Source organism: Mustela nivalis (assembly GCF_964662115.1).
Source record: "Mustela nivalis genome assembly, chromosome: 6".
Taxonomy (NCBI): domain Eukaryota; kingdom Metazoa; phylum Chordata; class Mammalia; order Carnivora; family Mustelidae; genus Mustela; species Mustela nivalis.
Window position 1 is genome coordinate 2,991,994 of NC_139025.1, and position 17,865 is coordinate 3,009,858.

The 17,865-nt window shown below is 52.0% G+C and overlaps 1 protein-coding gene across 22 annotated transcripts in view; it reads right to left on the bottom strand.

The window, feature by feature from the left end:
- The window catches only part of KLC1 (kinesin light chain 1), a 56,478-nt gene that overhangs the window by 5,523 nt on the left and 33,090 nt on the right, over positions 1 to 17,865 (bottom strand). For 2 of the 22 annotated variants that reach the window (XM_082737455.1, XM_082737448.1), the window contains exons 10-15: positions 15,563 to 15,612; positions 15,415 to 15,482; positions 13,410 to 13,518; positions 11,001 to 11,138; positions 4,354 to 4,484; positions 778 to 844 (exon numbers count right to left, since the gene is read on the bottom strand). In XM_082737455.1, coding sequence (XP_082593581.1) covers positions 778 to 844; positions 4,354 to 4,484; positions 11,001 to 11,138; positions 13,410 to 13,518; positions 15,415 to 15,482; positions 15,563 to 15,612 — 563 coding nt within the window. Of the gene's footprint in view, positions 1 to 777; positions 845 to 4,353; positions 4,485 to 5,426; positions 6,014 to 6,709; positions 6,761 to 11,000; positions 11,163 to 13,409; positions 13,519 to 15,414; positions 15,483 to 15,562; positions 15,613 to 17,865 lie in introns of those variants that run through there. The other 20 variants (XM_082737457.1, XM_082737452.1, XM_082737453.1 and 17 more) reach the window with 18 other exon arrangements.

Here is a 17,865-nt window from a genome sequence, read left to right on the forward strand (position 1 = left end):
AAAGCACCCTGGGAACAGCCAGTGCCTAAGGCGCGGGGCCTGAGGAGGGAGGCCTGCGACCGCCAGCAAGTGTCCGAGAGGTGAACAGCTAGACCGGGGCTGCTAAGAGGTGCAATGGCCAGGCACTCTGGTCACTGGTGGGCAAGCAGTAACCGCTCCGCCACAAGGCTCTCCCGGCCGGAAGTTCGGCTGCCAGGTCCGCTCAGCACCCTTGGCCACAGCCGGACAGTCACACCAGATGTTGAAAGAAATGGAACATCGGAAGAGAAGAAGGGGCCACAGTTTTAAATGTGAAGGGGACAGCTTCATGCAAGCCTTGGGACACCAGAATGAGTGCTCAAGACTGGTGTGCAAGTGACAGTACATCAGTTACATTAGTAAAGGCCTAATAGTTTTAAAACACTGAACAACAGCTTAACTGGACAATGAATTAGTTACAAACTTACCAGAGGCTAAAAATCATACAAATTAATAATACCCACTGAGTGGCCAAGTTTTGATACTACTTTATCAGAATATTTACATTTTAATTGGCTTAATTCGACCATTCAAATGCGTGAATATGCAGAGAACGCTCAGGACTGGCACATTCCCACAATCATGTAATCAGATTAACACAGAATTCGGGAATGTCATTATGCCACGTCTCTAAGACCCAGAGACACTGAAGTGTCCCCGAGGCCGTCGGAGGTGGCAGTGGTGCCGGGAAGGGCCTGCGGCTGCCCAGCGAGCCTCGGCCAGGGAGTCAAGGGCACTGAGTGGGGCAGGGCTCCTTACTTGGAAACGGTCTTCAGCGGCCTTGCCACCCACGTTAAGGACATTCAGGGAACTGGCCCGCTTCATGCTGTGAACAGGTCAGTGGACATGCAAAAGGACAAACCAGCGTGTCAGTCAACCGAGAGCAGCAAACACAGCAAAGACACCCCTCCAAGGCCTCTGTCACCGTGCGGGAGTCCCTGGAGCCATCCCTCATGGAGCGTGGGCCTTTATCTCACTGGGACTGGGGTGTCTGTCCAGTTCTTAACATGGGCGCCCCAGGTGTATCCGTGTGTAAACCCCAGTAGAGAAAAAGCAGTTTCCCTGTGTCTGTGTCAGCGACACACTGTCTGAAACACTGTGTGTACACCCCACACGTGGTTACACGTCCCCATGTGACACCTGGCTCGCGGAGGAGCGGAGCAGCTCTGCCTGTCCAGCCCTCTGGCTCGGCCTGAGTCTGCCGGGCACGTCAGTCAGTTTGAAGAAGGGAGCCTGGCGCTTCCCCCAAACTCACCGCTCACCCTGAGGGACCATGTAAAAGAATGTAAAAGACCTCTTGAAGCTCAGCGTTAAGATCTAATACATATCTACATGCTTGTGTACTTTGTATGTTTTTATATTAAAAGGAAAAATTTTTTATTAGCCAAATAAACTCAGAAGCTAGGATTCCTCTGCTTTCAAACCAAAATTTGAAACAAATTTCATGGCTTTACCTTCAAGGAAATCTAGTAATTTAAATGTGTATTAACTTTTTCTCCCACTTGACACCTTTAGAACACCTGAAGAACTATCCTGCACATCACCTACCCCCTGAGCGCAATGGGGGCCAGCCACGCCCCCACTCCCGCCTGCGGCCAGCAGACGCGCCCTCCAACAGAAAACCACCTTCGCCTCGAAGGAGAAAAAAGAACGGCTGCGCGGGGAGCTTTCGGGACGTCTGCAACAGGGACTGCAACGGTGAAGCGGCTTCGGCACGAGCAGCGCGTGCGAGCGTGTGCTCTGGGAGCTGACGCGCGGCCGTGAGGCTCGAGCGCGCGTGAGGGTCAGCAAGACCAGTCGTGTCAGTGTGCCGGGAATGGGCACGAGGGCCCAGGTCCCCACCGAGGGGCCGCCAACACCATGGGCACCGCGTCCGGAAACGGCAGGTACTTACCGAGTTCTCACTGAATGAGCTCCACCAAAAGCAAAGACCTTAATTCACTTAACCTCAAGTAAAATTCACTCCCAAAATCCCCGAGCCAGGACAAACACGAACACGACAACCCCACGAACTCTACGTAAGTGCGGCTAGATTCTGCACAAGCTTCCTCTACACAGCACTACTCAAGAACAAAGGAAAATTCACGCCAAATCGCACTGGCGACTTGAACACTTAATTCTTATTAAGTGGCCAATGGACTTTTTCTAAGAGTCATAGGACCCCCCTCCTCACACTCTTTTCCTTACAAGACGCAAGTAAAGACAACCTGACCTTGCCGCAAGTCTCCCCCGGCACAGCGAGCTCCATCCACACCCCCACCACCACCACCGTGGACAGAACAGGAAGAACACCAACTTGGGGCTTCTCAGAATGTGGTCTTGGACCAGCAGTGCTGGCACGAGCTGGGAACTTGCTAGAAAAGTCAGTGATGTGAGGGGTGGGGGGTGCAGGCCCACTGCACCATAAACTGACGGCTGGGGCCCCGGCGGTCTGCTCAGACCCCGCCGGAGACGCGGATGCTCAGGTCTGAGAGCCACTGGTCCAGTGAATACAGTCACTCTCACCTTGACAGAGGACTCAGTTTTATGCATTTTATGGGACAATATTCCTAGAGCCATTGACGTTTTTATCAAGTTCAATGAGGGACCACCTCCAACGCTACACGTGACGATGTGCGTGCACGCGTGTGGCCAGCCCCGTGGGGCTGTGGGGGCGCTCGCAGGGATACGTCACAGCCGAGACAGAAGCTGGCACAGGAGGGAGACACAGAACTGAGCTCTGTCACGTGGGGAGGAAGGGCCATGTCACGGACTTAGTGCCAGAACTGAACTCTGCATTTAAAAAGCTTCAGAACATCCAGATCCGCCAAGGGCCACAGCGTGTCTGCCCTGGAGGAGCCAATCGATGGCGCATGGAGAGGACTGCGGGGACAGGGCACTTCCGCACATCAGATCCAGTCCAGGGACATTCGCTACGCAACTGTTCAACGGTTTGTTCGGATCCTTGTTACGTGGCCAGAAAACAAAAACGGGCAGAGTGACCTACCATTTAGTTCTGTAAATATTTTAAAACAAGCACTTTATCCCAAAGGCAATTTCCTTTCCCAGATGCACATTCATCCGTCGGGCGGCCAGCTCTGGTGCCGAGAGCAGGACAGGACAGCAGTCTGCTGCTCAGCCCCACGTCCTTCCAGAAGCCCCGGCTGGCTTTCAACACTGCATCTCCCAGGCAGTTTCGCAACAAACATGTGGCGCTCACAGACTCCCTCGTCAGAAACGGGCTTGGAAACGTCCTTGAGAAGCAGGGTGACAGCCACCTACTCAGATCAAATTCCTTGTCCTGCCATACGTGCCATCAAAAAAATGTGTGTGTCCCCAGCAGAGACACCTGGGGCACAGGGCGGAAAGCAGACCAGGGCCTCTGCTCCCCAGCTCAGGGGCTGAGCCTGCACGGCTGCGCTGGGGGGCCCAGGGGTGCAGGAGGTAGGCCCTCACTGACAGAGACCGGAACGAGATGGGACGCCCCTCAAAAGGCCACGGCAGGCAGCGGAAGAGCCTGTTCCCCTCCAGTCTCTGACACGCTGTGCGAAGGGGCCCCGCTTCCCAGTCTGAAAGCAGGAGACTCCTTGCCCATGGACGGGGAAGTGGAGTCACTTGGACAACGGAGTTTTACTCAGACTCCATCTTTAAAAAGGAGGCACCACTTAGGAATTCAGAGTTTCACAAAACAGCTGACAAAAGAGTGCCTCTGAGAAACGCATCCCAAACAAGATGCTGTTCATGCCAGAAATAACCCAGAAACCGGGGCTGACTGTTAACACTCTGCTGCATCTTGCAAAGAACAGAATTCCGAACCAAATTCCTTTGACAACTTCAATATTATTGTTCAAGAGACTCTAAGACCCATGAGTCTACCTCCTTTAAAAACACGGAAATGTGGGCTGTTGTTCCCGATTCCTAAAGGAACCGCTTCCACTCCAGTCCTCCAACTGCGATCCTGCTTAACACCATCCCTCTCCCTGCAGTAATGCCGGTGAGTCTCACACAGTCACAGCTACTGGTACGATTTTAAAAAGATTTTAAAAGCTAATTTTAAAGGATTTACACTAACACTAATTTAAAAAGAGAAGGAACAGCTATCGAGAGTAAGCAAGTGATCGTGCTCCGTGTTTTCATACAAAGCTCCCACTGGTCGATGCTGGGGCTCTTCTGAACGCGCAGCAACAAAACCGCAGAACCGCACAGGCCGGGAAGCCCCGCCCTCCCAGCCTCGGGACCGAAGCTGCGCGGTGCTTCTCTGAGGTGCTTCTCTGCGGGCCCCGGGGGCGGGGACGCGAGGAGCCGCGGGGCGCCGCGCGGTGGGGCGGTCAGCAGGGGCTGCGGGAGGATAGTTACCCGGGGTTCTTTGGGTCACTCTCTCGAGAGCTTCCTCCCTTCAGCTTCCTAACCAGCTTCTCACTGCTGCGTCTAATTGAAGCCCGGAGTTTGCTAAAGGAGCCACTGCGCTTTAAAGATCCCGTGCCGTCCTGAAAGAGACGTGAACACATGTGAGACTGCAGACGGCCCGTCCTGGCCTCCTGAATGCAAACACGAACTCACATCAGGCTGGCCTACTTGTCTGTGACCTGCTGGCAATACGGCTGCTACAGAAATTACGTTTGCCAGGTCTTGTAAATACATGTTAAATAGAAATCTACCCACTTTAAATTTCAGTCAAGACAATCCAATGATCACGAAAACCTCTGACCATGAAGTTCAAACAAAAAATAATATCCCCAAAAATCATATCGCTGTTTTGAAACAAAAGGTCACACATGGGAAAGGTCTCAAGGAAACCAAGGCCGCTTCTTAGAAGGTCGCCCAAATCAAATTCCACACTGAATAGAACCAGAAGCATCTGGTCCCCGTTTAACAGAACTGGACCCACACCAGTGAGGGCTGACAGAGACAGCTTTTTTTTTAACACTTTCGTGCACAGGCAGCACTTAGGTGCACTGCTTCTTCCGTAAATCCCATCATGTTTACTGAGGCATGGACGCGAGCATTCTCTACACCCGAAGTGGGGCTTGTCCTCACGGCCCCACAAAGCAAAAACCACACGCTCTTCTGACTGAGCCCGCCAGGTGCCCCTTTGGTACATTTTTAAAAAGTTTTATTAAATGTTGACTGTAAATGTGGTCAGAAATTAAATAAAACAGTCATTCCAGACAATAACTGAACCCCCGACACCTTGCAGGTGTCCGGCTCTCATCTAAGTGGCCCCGGTACTCAGTGAAACATCTGGCAGTATCTGGGTATGAAAACCAAGAACCAGAGTTTGAAAAACTGTGTGTATGAGCAACTTTTATTCTCAGAATGAATCACTCAGTGAGATTAAAGCAGCCCCGTTCCTTCAAGAAGCCACGCAGTGCCGCATTCCACGGAGAGAGTGAGACGTTCTACCGGGCAGACAGACACCAAGACACGGGTCAGTTGGAGTGAGTTTATTAGAAGTTAGAAAGACACAAATACACAAATCACTGAACACTTAAAGATTAGTGGAGAAAAGCAAAATTGCCAAAATGTCACAGAGACTACACAGCAAATGCTACTTGAGCGAGATCCTAAGGGGAGAGCCCGGGGCACGGGCAGCCCCGCCGGGTCTCAGAGGGCAACAGAAGCAGCACATGCCCTATTCCTACAGCCTAGCTAGTTCCACGGTCACTGTCATGCCACGGCATTAACACCTGCAGGAGACTTCTAACTACCTTTGATCAAAGTGAACGACTAATCGCTCTTAATTCTTAAACTCACGTATCACACAGTAAATGGTTTTTATTAACACAGTTGATATTACTAAGTACATATCTGGCAGAGCTACATGTATACAGAGATAAGGAACCCCCCAAAAAGGACAGCAGCACCGAAAGGAATGGCCAGTCACAGAGAGGTGGCGCTCTGACAAGAATCCTAGGGGATTGCTAAACACAGCAGTCAGCACTGGAGAGAGAAGGAAAGCTGGAGGAGCCGCCCGTCATGCAGGAGACAGTGTGAGCGTCACATGAGGCAGCTAGGCCTGTCGGACAGAAACGGAGAGAGAGAGCCCAGTGAGCCCGCTGTGAGAACAGAGCCAGCCCCCACGGAACGCAGCGCGGCTTACAGTATTTCTAGGTCACAGATCTCGGCAGTGCTTCTCATCCCTTTAGTATCCGGGATCACCTTCCGCCTGCTTCTATCAGCCCAGGACCAAGAGGTACTGGGGCCGTCTGCTGCCTTTTACGACTAGTCACTCGTGTCATCAAAGTAACACTCCGTGCCCAGAGCGTGGATTAGCACTGTGCTAGAAATCTCCAGGATACTTACTATCACAAGGTCCAGGAACTGTACAGAAAGGAGATTCCATATTGAGAAACATCGACAGTGACCAAAAGATAAAGGCTGCACATAAGAAGAGGCCGTTCATCAAACCTTTAACTTCATCAGGAATCCTCTGACATCCCTGAACTCTTGTGGAGTTCTGACATCAGAGGGGACTTTCTCTTAAGAGCTCTAACCGTTTAGACAGTTCAAAAACTTGAAAAAAACCAATGACTTTAGTCTTTAGCACATTTTAAACATGCAGTTGATCCAAATTATCCAAAATAAGATTAATTCTAGAAAATGGGTTTCCACAGACAGCAGTGCACCCCGGGTCTCAGCAGACCGGAACCCCAGTGGTCCCGTACGGAAGCCCCGGCCTGCAGGGACCGAGCCCCCACCCGCTCTGACTCACCATGGGACGCTCAGCAAATCATTTAACCAGCCCGAGCTTCATTTTTCTCATCTTTAAAATGGAAAAATAAGATTTGTTACCAATTTCCCGCAAATGTTGGGAGGACAAGAAAACACAAGTTCTTGTTGCTCTTTCAGAGAAAGGACATTTAACTGTTAATTCCGCAAACAGTACAATCCTGCAGTTCGTTTCAGAATTCATCGCTTACACTACGGCAGTGCTCCTTATCCCTCCCAGGCCACTCAGCAGACTACAGGGGAGCGACCAGATTCCGGAAACACTTCATGTGGGACACACACAGGCCTCCCCGGCCCCATCCCTCGCCCTGCAGCAGGCGCCCAGGAGCTGGGCTCGGGAGGCAGCACCTGGCTGGCGAGGGTGGGGGGGAGCAGGCTGCCCACCCCCTCCTCGCACTCACCCTCCAGAACCAGTGGGAGCAACAGCAGAAGCCCACCCCAAAGCCCACCCCAACCCCGGGTGGATTTCTGTTCAGTAAAAGCTGGAGAGTTGGGAGGTCTCCCGCATTCTAACTCTTTCAAAAACAGTCTACTTCTCTGTATTGCCAGGAAAGAATACTTAATATCAAAGAAGTGGGTTTCTGAACAGAAATGAACACTGTAGCATATAAGCTAAGAAACAAAAGGCAGTAATTCTTTGTTCTTTTTCTTTGTTATATTCTTGTTGTTTTCCTAATACAATTTTTCAAAAGATTTTATTTAGTAAAAGAAAAGATTTTATTTATTTATTTGACAGAGATCACAAGCAGAGGCAGAGAGGCAGGCAGAGGGAGAAGCAGGCTCCCCACGGAGCAGGGAGCCCCATGTAGGGCTCGATCCCAGGCCCGAGGATCACGACCCCAGCCAAAGGCAGACGCTCAACCGACTGATGCTTAGGAAGGCGCCCCTTCCTAATACCATTTTTAAAACTAACTCTATTTCTAATTAACAGTCTGTACTATCCCATTCCTCAGTCATCTTGGGCATGAAGTCAGTATCTTTGGGCAAACAAGTGCTCCCATGCGTGCAGGAGGGGCGGGCTCCTCTGGAAGGGCCCTGCTGGGAACTGGCAAGTCAGAAACAGAACAGAGTGGAGAAGACGGAACGGAGGATGTGATGCTTCCTGGGGCCCTCGTGGGACAGCCGCACAATGGTGCCACGCAGGAAGCCCACGCATTCGAGGGGCCCCGACTCCAGGCACGTGGCCACAGCCCTCAGAGGGGACGGCAGCCATACGCACAGCAGGTAAAGTAAAGGGAGTCCAATCTGGCCAAATAGGATTCCTATGCACACAGCATTTGCATCTTTAACGGGACGGGACCAGAAGAGAGAACTCAGACTTATCTTGACAATGACTTTCAGCTCTGTGTTCTTTATACAAAAATAAGCGTGAGGCAGTTACATTTTCCAGTCCTTTAATCACCATCTTAATGGTATGTACTTAACAGAACTGCACTTCCCTAAAAACTTGATCCAGAAATGTCACATGAATGATTACAGTATATTCGGTCACCTTACTTCTCCGGCATTTTAACAGCACGGGATTCTGTGCGGACCCAGACTCCTGGCAGCTGTAGGGCACAATCAGAACCTAGACTGCCCGACCTTGGCCCACACTGCCCTCTGATTTTCATGTTATTTCTGAATACTGGGACCAACCACACTCACTCACATACACGGGCTCCTGCACACGGCTATGCCAACAGAACGGGACGGCCGTCTCCGCGCTGCAGGAGCGCCTGCCCCACATGGCAACAGAAGGCTTCTCCCTGAGGCAGCAGTTAACTTTTTAAAGGGCACCGAAATCCTTTTTTAAAAACTTAAAATCTAATGCAGAACCCCAATATAAGATACAATCTAGGTGGCACTTTCTCACTGTAAGTGTGACAAGTTCCTAGAATAACACGCACCAGTAGAACCGTGAAGCCACCTTCAGAGAACACCAGGTTGAAATCCGAAACTACAGAAGATGGGTCCAGCCTCGGCACCTAAACTCCCAGTTCGTTCCCAGTTGGTCTGGACGGCCTGGCACCCAAACCGTGCACAGGTAAACGACTGCGGGTGGCCGCTGCTCTCAACCACATGCCTCATCACCACAGGGAACGCCGGACTCCCACTCTGAGGGCCTGAGTCGCTCAGTCTCACACCGGGGCAAAGTCTAACATGGGGGCGCAGTGCAGGCGTCCAGGCTGAAGGCAGCATCCACACGGGGCTCCTTCAGCAGCAGACATCTGCACCTCTGTCGGGCAGACTTGAAAAAAGTCCTGGTGTGCGTACTGCCTGTATCACCTCTTCTTAAACCATCACAGTACGCTCTGAAAATCAAAGTCCGGCCTGAGGTCGGGAGAGCTCAGCACCACCTCCTCAGAACCTGCGAGCCAGGCCTTCCCGCGAAGACGGGACTGAGCCGGGTCTGAGCAGGGGCTGCAGGGCCCAGCGGTGAGCACAGCAGCCCAGGCACTACCCCCAGGCAGTTCCGGAGTCACCTGATGCTTGATCTCAGACTCTGAGAAGAAAGGGCCCCTTCTGCGGCTCAAGGAAAGTCCGGAACGACCTAAGATCTGGGATGTATGTTTTTTCACCCCGTGGACCACCACCACCCCCCCAATAAGCCCTGCGATGGCCTCTGGAGAAGACACAGAGCCTCCAGTGTCCAAGAGTCAAGTAAAAAGGTGTCCACACCCCCACGTGAGTGTGCTAAGTGAGCATGTCCAAAGCGAGACAGAAAATGTGAAATGGAAGCAGGGCCAAGAATGCACTCAGAGGAAGGATGGCTTCTGCCCTCTGCATCCGTGATTCCGGCAGCAGGCCCCACGGGAAGCCCACAGGAAGCCGCCTACCAGCCCTGCACACTGGGCGGAAACCAGCTTTCCCTCACCCGAGTCTCAGACAGAACTCTGCACTGTAAATTATTTTATGACGGGACTGCACAACAGGATTGACCTAGAAATACTGTCTCAAGAAAAAGTTCCTCCAGAACTTCATTCAAGAGAACCAAAACCTGCAGCCTGGCGTCTGCAGACCAGGGAAGGGATGTGACCCTCTACGCGAGGCATGCAGGGCGACAGGAATCACAGGGGCAGTACAGTACACAGTGTGGCCAGACGCAGGAGAGAGGGGGCCTGGCCACCGCCGTTGATGTGTTAGACTACTGCCCACTGGCGGAATGGAAAAGCAGATGCTGATTGGTTGTCTTGGCACAGAAACACCAAAGCAAGGCAGCTGCCAGATAAAGACAGTCAAAGACGCTCTCCCTAAAATTGTGGTCTCTAATATTATGTAGAAAATATTGTATCCTTACCAAACCACTCCATCTACAGAAAATCCCCCAAATAAATACCTTCAAAAAGATAAGAGTATAGGAAAGCCCAAGATTACTATTTGGCAAAACATCTGCAAAATTACCTAACCAAACTGCATCTACTGCAACTTCAAAGAAAAATAATACAACCTTTTGATGGGGCACCTAATCCTGCATTCAACTCTCCCTGGTAAAAGCAAAATTCCAAAGACGCCAGCTCAACATACAAAAGCATTGCCCCGTGTGACCAACATCTGCTAGAAACAGTGTCCGGGAGGCCACACACTCTTTGGCGACCACTGGGCAAACAGCCGTGGCGAGAACCTCCACGAGAGCGAAGGAGCGAAACCCAGAGGTAGAGCTTGGCTAGGAGCGACATGTTCCAAACCCGGGCACGTGTTCTGGATCCGAAAACCTCTAGCAGAGGACTGTGCAGGCAGATGAGCCACGGGACCCTCAGCGGGAACACGGCGGTCAGCACCGAGGGGGGCCGGGAAGAGCGGCCGCCCCCACCGCGCTCATCCGGAGGCTGGCTCTGTCTGAAACAGGGCCTCCCCTTAAGGAATTTAAAGCAATTCTCACACACCTACAGCACTGGTCAGTGACATTAGGAGCACTGGAGTTAGCAACGAAAATGGGTAAGTGAAAAAAGCAAGTTAGTTTTCTGCCACATTAACCCTAATATTAAAATAAAACCAGGTTACGGACTGTGGCTCTAAGTAACCAGGACACTCAATCAGCATTTCAGCGCTCAAAGTGAAGCCAAACAGCTTTCATGGGTCCCTACGGAGAAGAAAATGACCACTTCAAACAAGTAACAGACTTCGTTATTAGCAGAAGGTAAGCACTCACAAAAAGCTTAATTCATACTTAATTTGAGGAAAGGACAGTGTCTAGCATGTGAGCCAGAGGAAACTGCAGGACAGCAGTCCTGCTGGGCGCCTGGGCCAGGCGGCCTCCCGGCGACCGGCCGGCGGCTGTGTACTGTACTTACCCCGTTCCACTCTACGCTCATACTCACTTCCTCCCCTCCGTCAGGGCCGCTCTCGTACTTGACCACGTCCACGTTCAGACTCTCCCGGCTTCTCCGCTTCTCCATGTTCTCAGGGTCATTCAGCACTTCGGCTACTCTCTGTTTGTGAACATTGTCAAGACCCTGTGAGCCAGGCAAGGGGGAGGGTTGGAGCCGTTAGAAGGAAGCTTGACGAAGGACTCTAGGACAGCTGAGCTTCTCCCGGGGAAGAAACAACCCAGAAACAGCACTTACACACAGAAGAGTGATTCTCAGAAATATACACTTAAGACATTTCACTCTTCACAAAGCTTACCTCAAATTAAAAAAAAAAAAAAAGGGGGGGGGCGCCTGGGTGGCTCAGTTGGTTAAGCGGTTGCCTTCGGCTCAGGTCATGATCCCAGCGTCCTGGGATCGAGTCCCACATCGGGCTTCTTGCTCAGCAGGGAGCCTGCTTCTCCCTCTGCCTCTGCCTGCCTCTCTGTCTGCCTGTGCTCGCTCTCCCCCCCCTCTGATAAATAAAATCTTTAAAAAAAAAAAAAAAGCAAATACTGGGCCCCCGTGAGTGATCTGCACACTTAAGTATTCACAAGGGAACGCAGTGATGCACACAAGTCTGAAATGCTGCGCCCAGGACAGGCCTGGAGGACAGAGCAGTGGGGGGCTGTGCCCGAGGGCCGCGAACACCCACGACAGGCCCGGGGAGGCAGGCGTGCAGCGTGCAATTCCCTCCACTTCTCTGCTTGCCGGGCCTCACGGTGGGATGCTGGGACACACTCCCACCTGGGAGTGAGGAGAGCAGCAAGCCCGCGCCTCATTTCGGCAGGGAGGGCCCCGCGCACACTTGGGCTAAAACATTCCCGCACCACGAACATGGCCAAGACTGTTCTCCGCGTGCATTTCAGTTCAAAAGACCCAGACGCAACACGTTCCCTATTCTAAGTGGGATTTTAACCCCAGCAGCTCCTGCAAATGTGACACCTGTACCAACTTTCACAGTTTCCTCCCCAAAAGGCACACACGTCAAGCAGACGCCGTGCCGCTGTGACTCTGACAGTAAGGCAGACCGTGGCCCCGCAGCCGGCACGAGGGCAGCACTCCCGGTAAAGCATGGCCAACCCCTTCCTTTAAATTCCTGCAACTCATGACCCCAGACTTGGCTCATTTGATACACACTATCCCGGCACCTGAGAACGAAGCCCGGATTACTGGCAAGACTCCTGAAGATGAGTGGTGGGCACACTCCCGGGCCAGGATGGGCACCAGGACGGCCTACGCCACCCGGCCTCCCTAGCAGGGCCCGCACACAGCCAGGTCCCAGGAGGCTGCCGACGGCACAGGGCGCTCTCCCCCCACGCAGCCCTCCAGAGCCAGAGGACCCCTGAAGGGTGACAGACCTGAAGAAAGGGGCACGGGCGGAGACAGCGTTGCTACCGGGTCTGCTCTCATCACTCTGCACAGATTCTTTAGAGAGAAAAAAATCTCTCGGGCATATATGGGCTATTCTAATCTCAGACAGAACTGGCCATGAACAAGCACACAACGACCGACACACATACCACTAAGGAAGGGGAAAAACTCACACCTGCCTCTCCGATCCTCCGAAGACAAACCGAAACCAAACCCCCCTTTAGGTAGCCTCATCCGCTGCCACGCACGCGCGCGCACAGAGTAACGCATTCACTGGTTACCCGGCAGCCTCCCGGTCACAGGGCAGCAAGCACGCCGTTCCCGAGCTTCCACAGACGGCACCTCAGCCCAAGTCCGACCTCGCAGCGGACCGCTGAGTGCGCAGTGACCGCACAAGCCCACGACACCCCACGACACCCCACCCCACTGGCGGCGCACGGGGGCTCCCGCCGCTCCGTCCTGCCCTCACACCTGCTACTTCCTGTCTGCTCTGGACTCACGCCGTCCCCGCCGCGGCGGCTGTGAAGCGGTCGGATGTGCACGTCCCTGCTGACGAGGGACGCAGAGTATCTCTTCACACGCTTGTGGGCATTCGTGTGCCGTCAGCAAAGAAATGACTATCCAGCTCCGTCGCTCACTTCTAAACTAGGAGATCCTTCTGTCTTACACATTCTGGGTACTGGGTCCTCAGCAGATGTGACCTGCAAATGCTCCCACCCATTTCTGTGGGGGTCTTCACTTTCCTGTGTCCTAAGTGCACCAACATTTCTAATTCATGGTGGTGAATCTAACTGATCGAGTTTTTCTTTTGCGGCTTGTGCTTTTGGTATCACAGTTAAGCCTTTTAAACAATATAACTTTCCTTGCACAAGCTAAAATATTTTCTATTTCTAAATCAAGCCTTTGACAAGACATATAAAAGAGAGTCATTACACTCAAAGGCCCAACAGGTGAGTTAAGAACAGAAGGCAGGTCACTGACCTGTTTACGGGACCTCATGGCAGCTTCTTCCAATGTCTCTGCAGCTTCAAACTTGCCTTGACGTCTGTAAAGTGCCCCAAGGTTTTTCAAAGTAGTTGTAACAGTTGGACTGTAAGAAAGCATAAGATACACAGACTTCGTAAATACAAGTTTTAGAACTACTATTAACCGCACAAAATCTAAAGCACTAACAAACAAGTTTGTGAGAAGTACTTTTTAAATTTCTACAGTACTTTTTTAAACTATAAATTTCCATAAGTTTGTTTTTTCTTCTTTGAAGCAGGCTCCACGCCCAGCATGGAGCCCAACTCAGAACTTGAACTCAAGACCCTGAGATCAAGAGCTGGATACTTAACTAACTGAGCCACCCAGGTGTCCCTCTGAAAAGTTCTTCTCTCCCAAAGGACCACCTGCCTACTTTTCAGCAGTGGGGCTGCCCCCGACACTCCCGTGGAGCCCTCCGCAGGGCCAGGGCCAGGGCCCGCTGTGCTGAGCCCCGCAGCCAGCACGACACGCTCATGTGCTCTTTGCAGGCCACAGCCGCTCTCACCATCCGCCAGCCCCGTCAACAGAAGCGTGTGTGCTGGCTCTGTCTGAGGACCACCATGCCTGGCCCGGAGCAGAGCTGCTCTGTCGCCGGGCAGTAAAGAGGACCCGGTGTGTGGCGCTGCTATACACCTCCCTCCTGTCCACAAGCAGAAGGGAAGCAGCGCGAGTGCAAAGGGTCGGAGGCGGGCGAGCGCCGCACACGGGAAGAGCGAACAGTGTGCACAGGGATGTGGCGCTGCCGCACTCCTCACAGCAATCTTAGAAAAAGCTAGAAATAAACCTAAAAATACACCTAGGTGTGCTTTTCGCATACACGCGTCCTTCCACAGTTCTCTTTGTTCATAACAAGCGCTTACGGCACCGAAATAAAGAAGCTATACCCCAGGTCTCTGAGACATTTACGTAGCAGTGGAAAATACAAAGCCTATAAATTTTGGTTCTTATGGTAAGTGCTATGGGGAACCCAGAAGAGGGTTCAGAGAACTTTCCGGGAACAGATGACCGCCAGACTGGTCTTCTAGGGGAAGTCACAGTTATGAGAGGGAAAAATCTGCCAGGAAGGTGTTCCAGTCGGGAGACAAAACAGAGGTGCGGGCAGCACAGGCTCACAGGGCAGCAGGGGAGGGTCTCACCCTGCCCCCTGCAGCCACACAGTCCCCAGAGGTGCCAAGGGCTGCGAGGACAGGAGAAGGGGGGTCTGCCACGTGCCAGACACGCGACTGCGGAGTCCTGCAGAATGCGGCTGTCTCCAGAGTCTGCTCCGAGGCCACCCTGCACACTGGCTTCCTACTTCGTTACCTCCTCCTCCTGCGCTATGGCAGCAGAGCCGTGGTACTGGACAGAAGCTGAATTTCACCAACATCGCAGTGAGCTGTGTGTAGGTACATGACCTCGTTACGAATTTATGGGTTTCCTGACTGGAATCTGTGAACGTGGGACACTGTGCACACGTACCACCCGAAGGACCTTTCCGTGTTCAGTCATTTACAAGGTGATCTTAAAGCACAAGCACCTTCCAGGACAGTTTAGTTCAAAGGACATACCTATTGGGGCGCCTGGGCGGCTCAGTCGGCTGAGTGTCCAACTCCTGATTTCAGCTCAGGTCATCAGCTCGGGGTCATGAGACTGAGCCCCGTGTCAGGCTCTGTGCTCAGCATGGGGTCTGCCTGTCCTTCCCTCCTTGTCTGCCCCTCCCACTGCTTGCTTGCTTGCTCTTGCTCTATCTAATCTAAAATATATTAAAAAAAATGTTTTTTTCCAGATTTACTTCTTTGAGAGAGAAAAAATGAGAGCGAGCCAGCCTGAGAAGGGGGAGGGTCAGAGAGGACTCCCTGCCAAGCAAGGTCTCTCGGCTCCAGGATCATGACTTGAGCTGAAGGTAGTTGCTTTACCAACTGAGCCACCCAGGCGCCCCACAAAATAAATACAATTTTTTATAAAGAAAAAAAAGACGTACCTATCAACTTTGCAGGCTTTGTACCAGCCGCCATACTCTCCAAAAGATGTCCCGTCCTTTTGCTTTCCCTAAGTCATAACAAATGAATATTTACCTTAAAACACAATATAACCAATTTAGTAAACTTCTCAAAATAGTTTATTCTTACTTTGCATTCTTCTCTTTCTTCAGCGTGCATCCAAATGGGTTTATTTTCATCTAGGGGAGAAAAAATACCGTACTATGAAAGTGCAGCATGACAGGGCCCACAAGCAGAGGCTGTCGAGTTGCAGCGACTGCCAAGTTCTCGTTTCTCACGTGAGCCTCCTTAGGCGCTACTTTTTAGGACCTGGACAGAGGAAGTTCATGGTGGAGCCTATGAGGGCGGAAGAAACACGCAGATGGCCATCCATGTGCAGCGCCGTGAACACACACACATAGACTCACAATCCCATGTACCCACACAGGGCAGGCAGCTGTCAAGGAAGTGGACAAATACGCCGGGGCCCCTAAAATGCTCACACACCGCTGGGGGGCCTCCGAACTTCCGAACGCCAGCATTAAACAGGGGCTAAGAGAAGGGTAAGATGCTGGGAGCAGAGTGGAGAAAGATACTGATCAATATTCTCAAAGTCGTCTTAACTTTCAAGAACCTTAACCATGACACTCCGTAAGTCTCTACCGACCAGCGTGCCCACACCACGGAGCACAAGCAAGCTCAAAGCGAAGTTTCTGACAAATTTTCTTTATAAGGAAAATGCCTGAGGTCCAAGTATGAAGGAAGAAGTAAACATGACTGTAAGTGAAGTATGGCTTACGCACATAAATCAGCCAGCACAGAAAGACACTACAAATGTCAGAAGGTTATCCGGGTGCTGGAACCATGGGTGACTTTCACGTGCCCTCTCTGCGTGAACTTTCATGATTCCCACCACGAGCACCGATCTCAAGTTCCAGAGGAAGAAACCGGAGCTCACACCATCCTCACTGACGACCAGACCTCGGACAAGCCACTTCAGCTACCGCGTCCTCACTCCTGAAATTCCCCGGACTGTTGGGAAAATGACACACGCTCCCACACTGAGATTGCCTCTCGGGAGGCCGAGTCCACGGCTCCTCGTGTGATCAGGACTCGCCACGTCACAGGAGAAACCTGAAGCCCGATTCCAATACCGGCTTTAGGAGAGCGAACAGTACCTGAGGCCTACGAACAGCACGGAGCGCAATCGGAGCTATTGAGCAAGGCAAACCGCTACGGCGGCCAGCCCGCAGCGAGCTAAGGGCACACAGGCAGGGACCCCAAGTGACACCGGTGCGTGGGCGCGCCATGAGCAGCAGGCCCGGGAGCCTGAAGGGCACCCACAGACGGCAACAGGACACATCTGCACCTCGTGTCCTGCATGGGACATCTGTATGGAGGGCAAACACAGGAAAGCTGCTTTCACTAGAACTTAACTGGACTCTATGCTTGTTTTTAGAAAAGAAGCCAGCAAATCTTAAGGAAACAAGTATCCCCCAAGAACAGAGCTTTTTTTAAAAAGCATCAAGGAAATGCCCTGGAATCACTACACAATGCACCGGCCTCTGCAGCTGGAGGCGGGCTGCTGCCCCTGCCCACGACCCCTGCGCTGAGCCTGCGGCCTCCTGTGCAGAGAGTAAAAGGGACCTACTGTTCCACTTAGCGAAGGAGGGGAAAAAGCTAATACACTCCGAAGACTTTTCCCAAGTGGTTTCTAGAAACTCTCTACACACGAAAACATTTATTAAGCAAAACCGCTTTCCCTGTGCAGCCTCAGGTTTCCTGCACACCAGTAATAACACTCATTCCCAACGCCTTATGGAACACCTGACGCAGAGGGAAATAAATGCCTTACTTAACACACAAATAAAACTGTTGCATGAAACATTTTAAATCTTTTAAAATATTTACCCCAAAACTGTATATTAAATACCCATAGCACTTTGAGGAATACGGAGACAGGCCTTGGCTCTTTGAGACAGTCCAATAACCCAGCAGGCCTGGCATGGGGTCAACCATTTGCATTTCCAACAGGTCCCACGTGGTGCTGATGCTACTGTCCCTGCTGGCGCCGGGAGAACCAGAATCACAGTAAATCCAGAGAGCACCGATGCCTCCAGAGAGGTTTTCTGGGGTTAGTGCTCTGAGTTGTGCAAGAGCAAAGCCTGGACTCCGGAGAGGGCAACGCAGAAAGACGGGGGGTAGCTGGCCTATCACCCCTGACCACAAGGCACGCAACCCACTGAGTACCTGGTGACCCCGCCGTGTCCACTGGATGGCAGATGAACGAATCAATGAGCCCATGACACTCCGACTGTGTCATATCCTCTCCTCTAAGTGCTATCGGCAAAATCATTTCTAAAATTCAATTAAATTCTACCTTGAAAATGAGACGGTGACTTGAGTATTACCGAGTTCCGGCTGGGAATCACCATTTTTAATGCACGCTAACC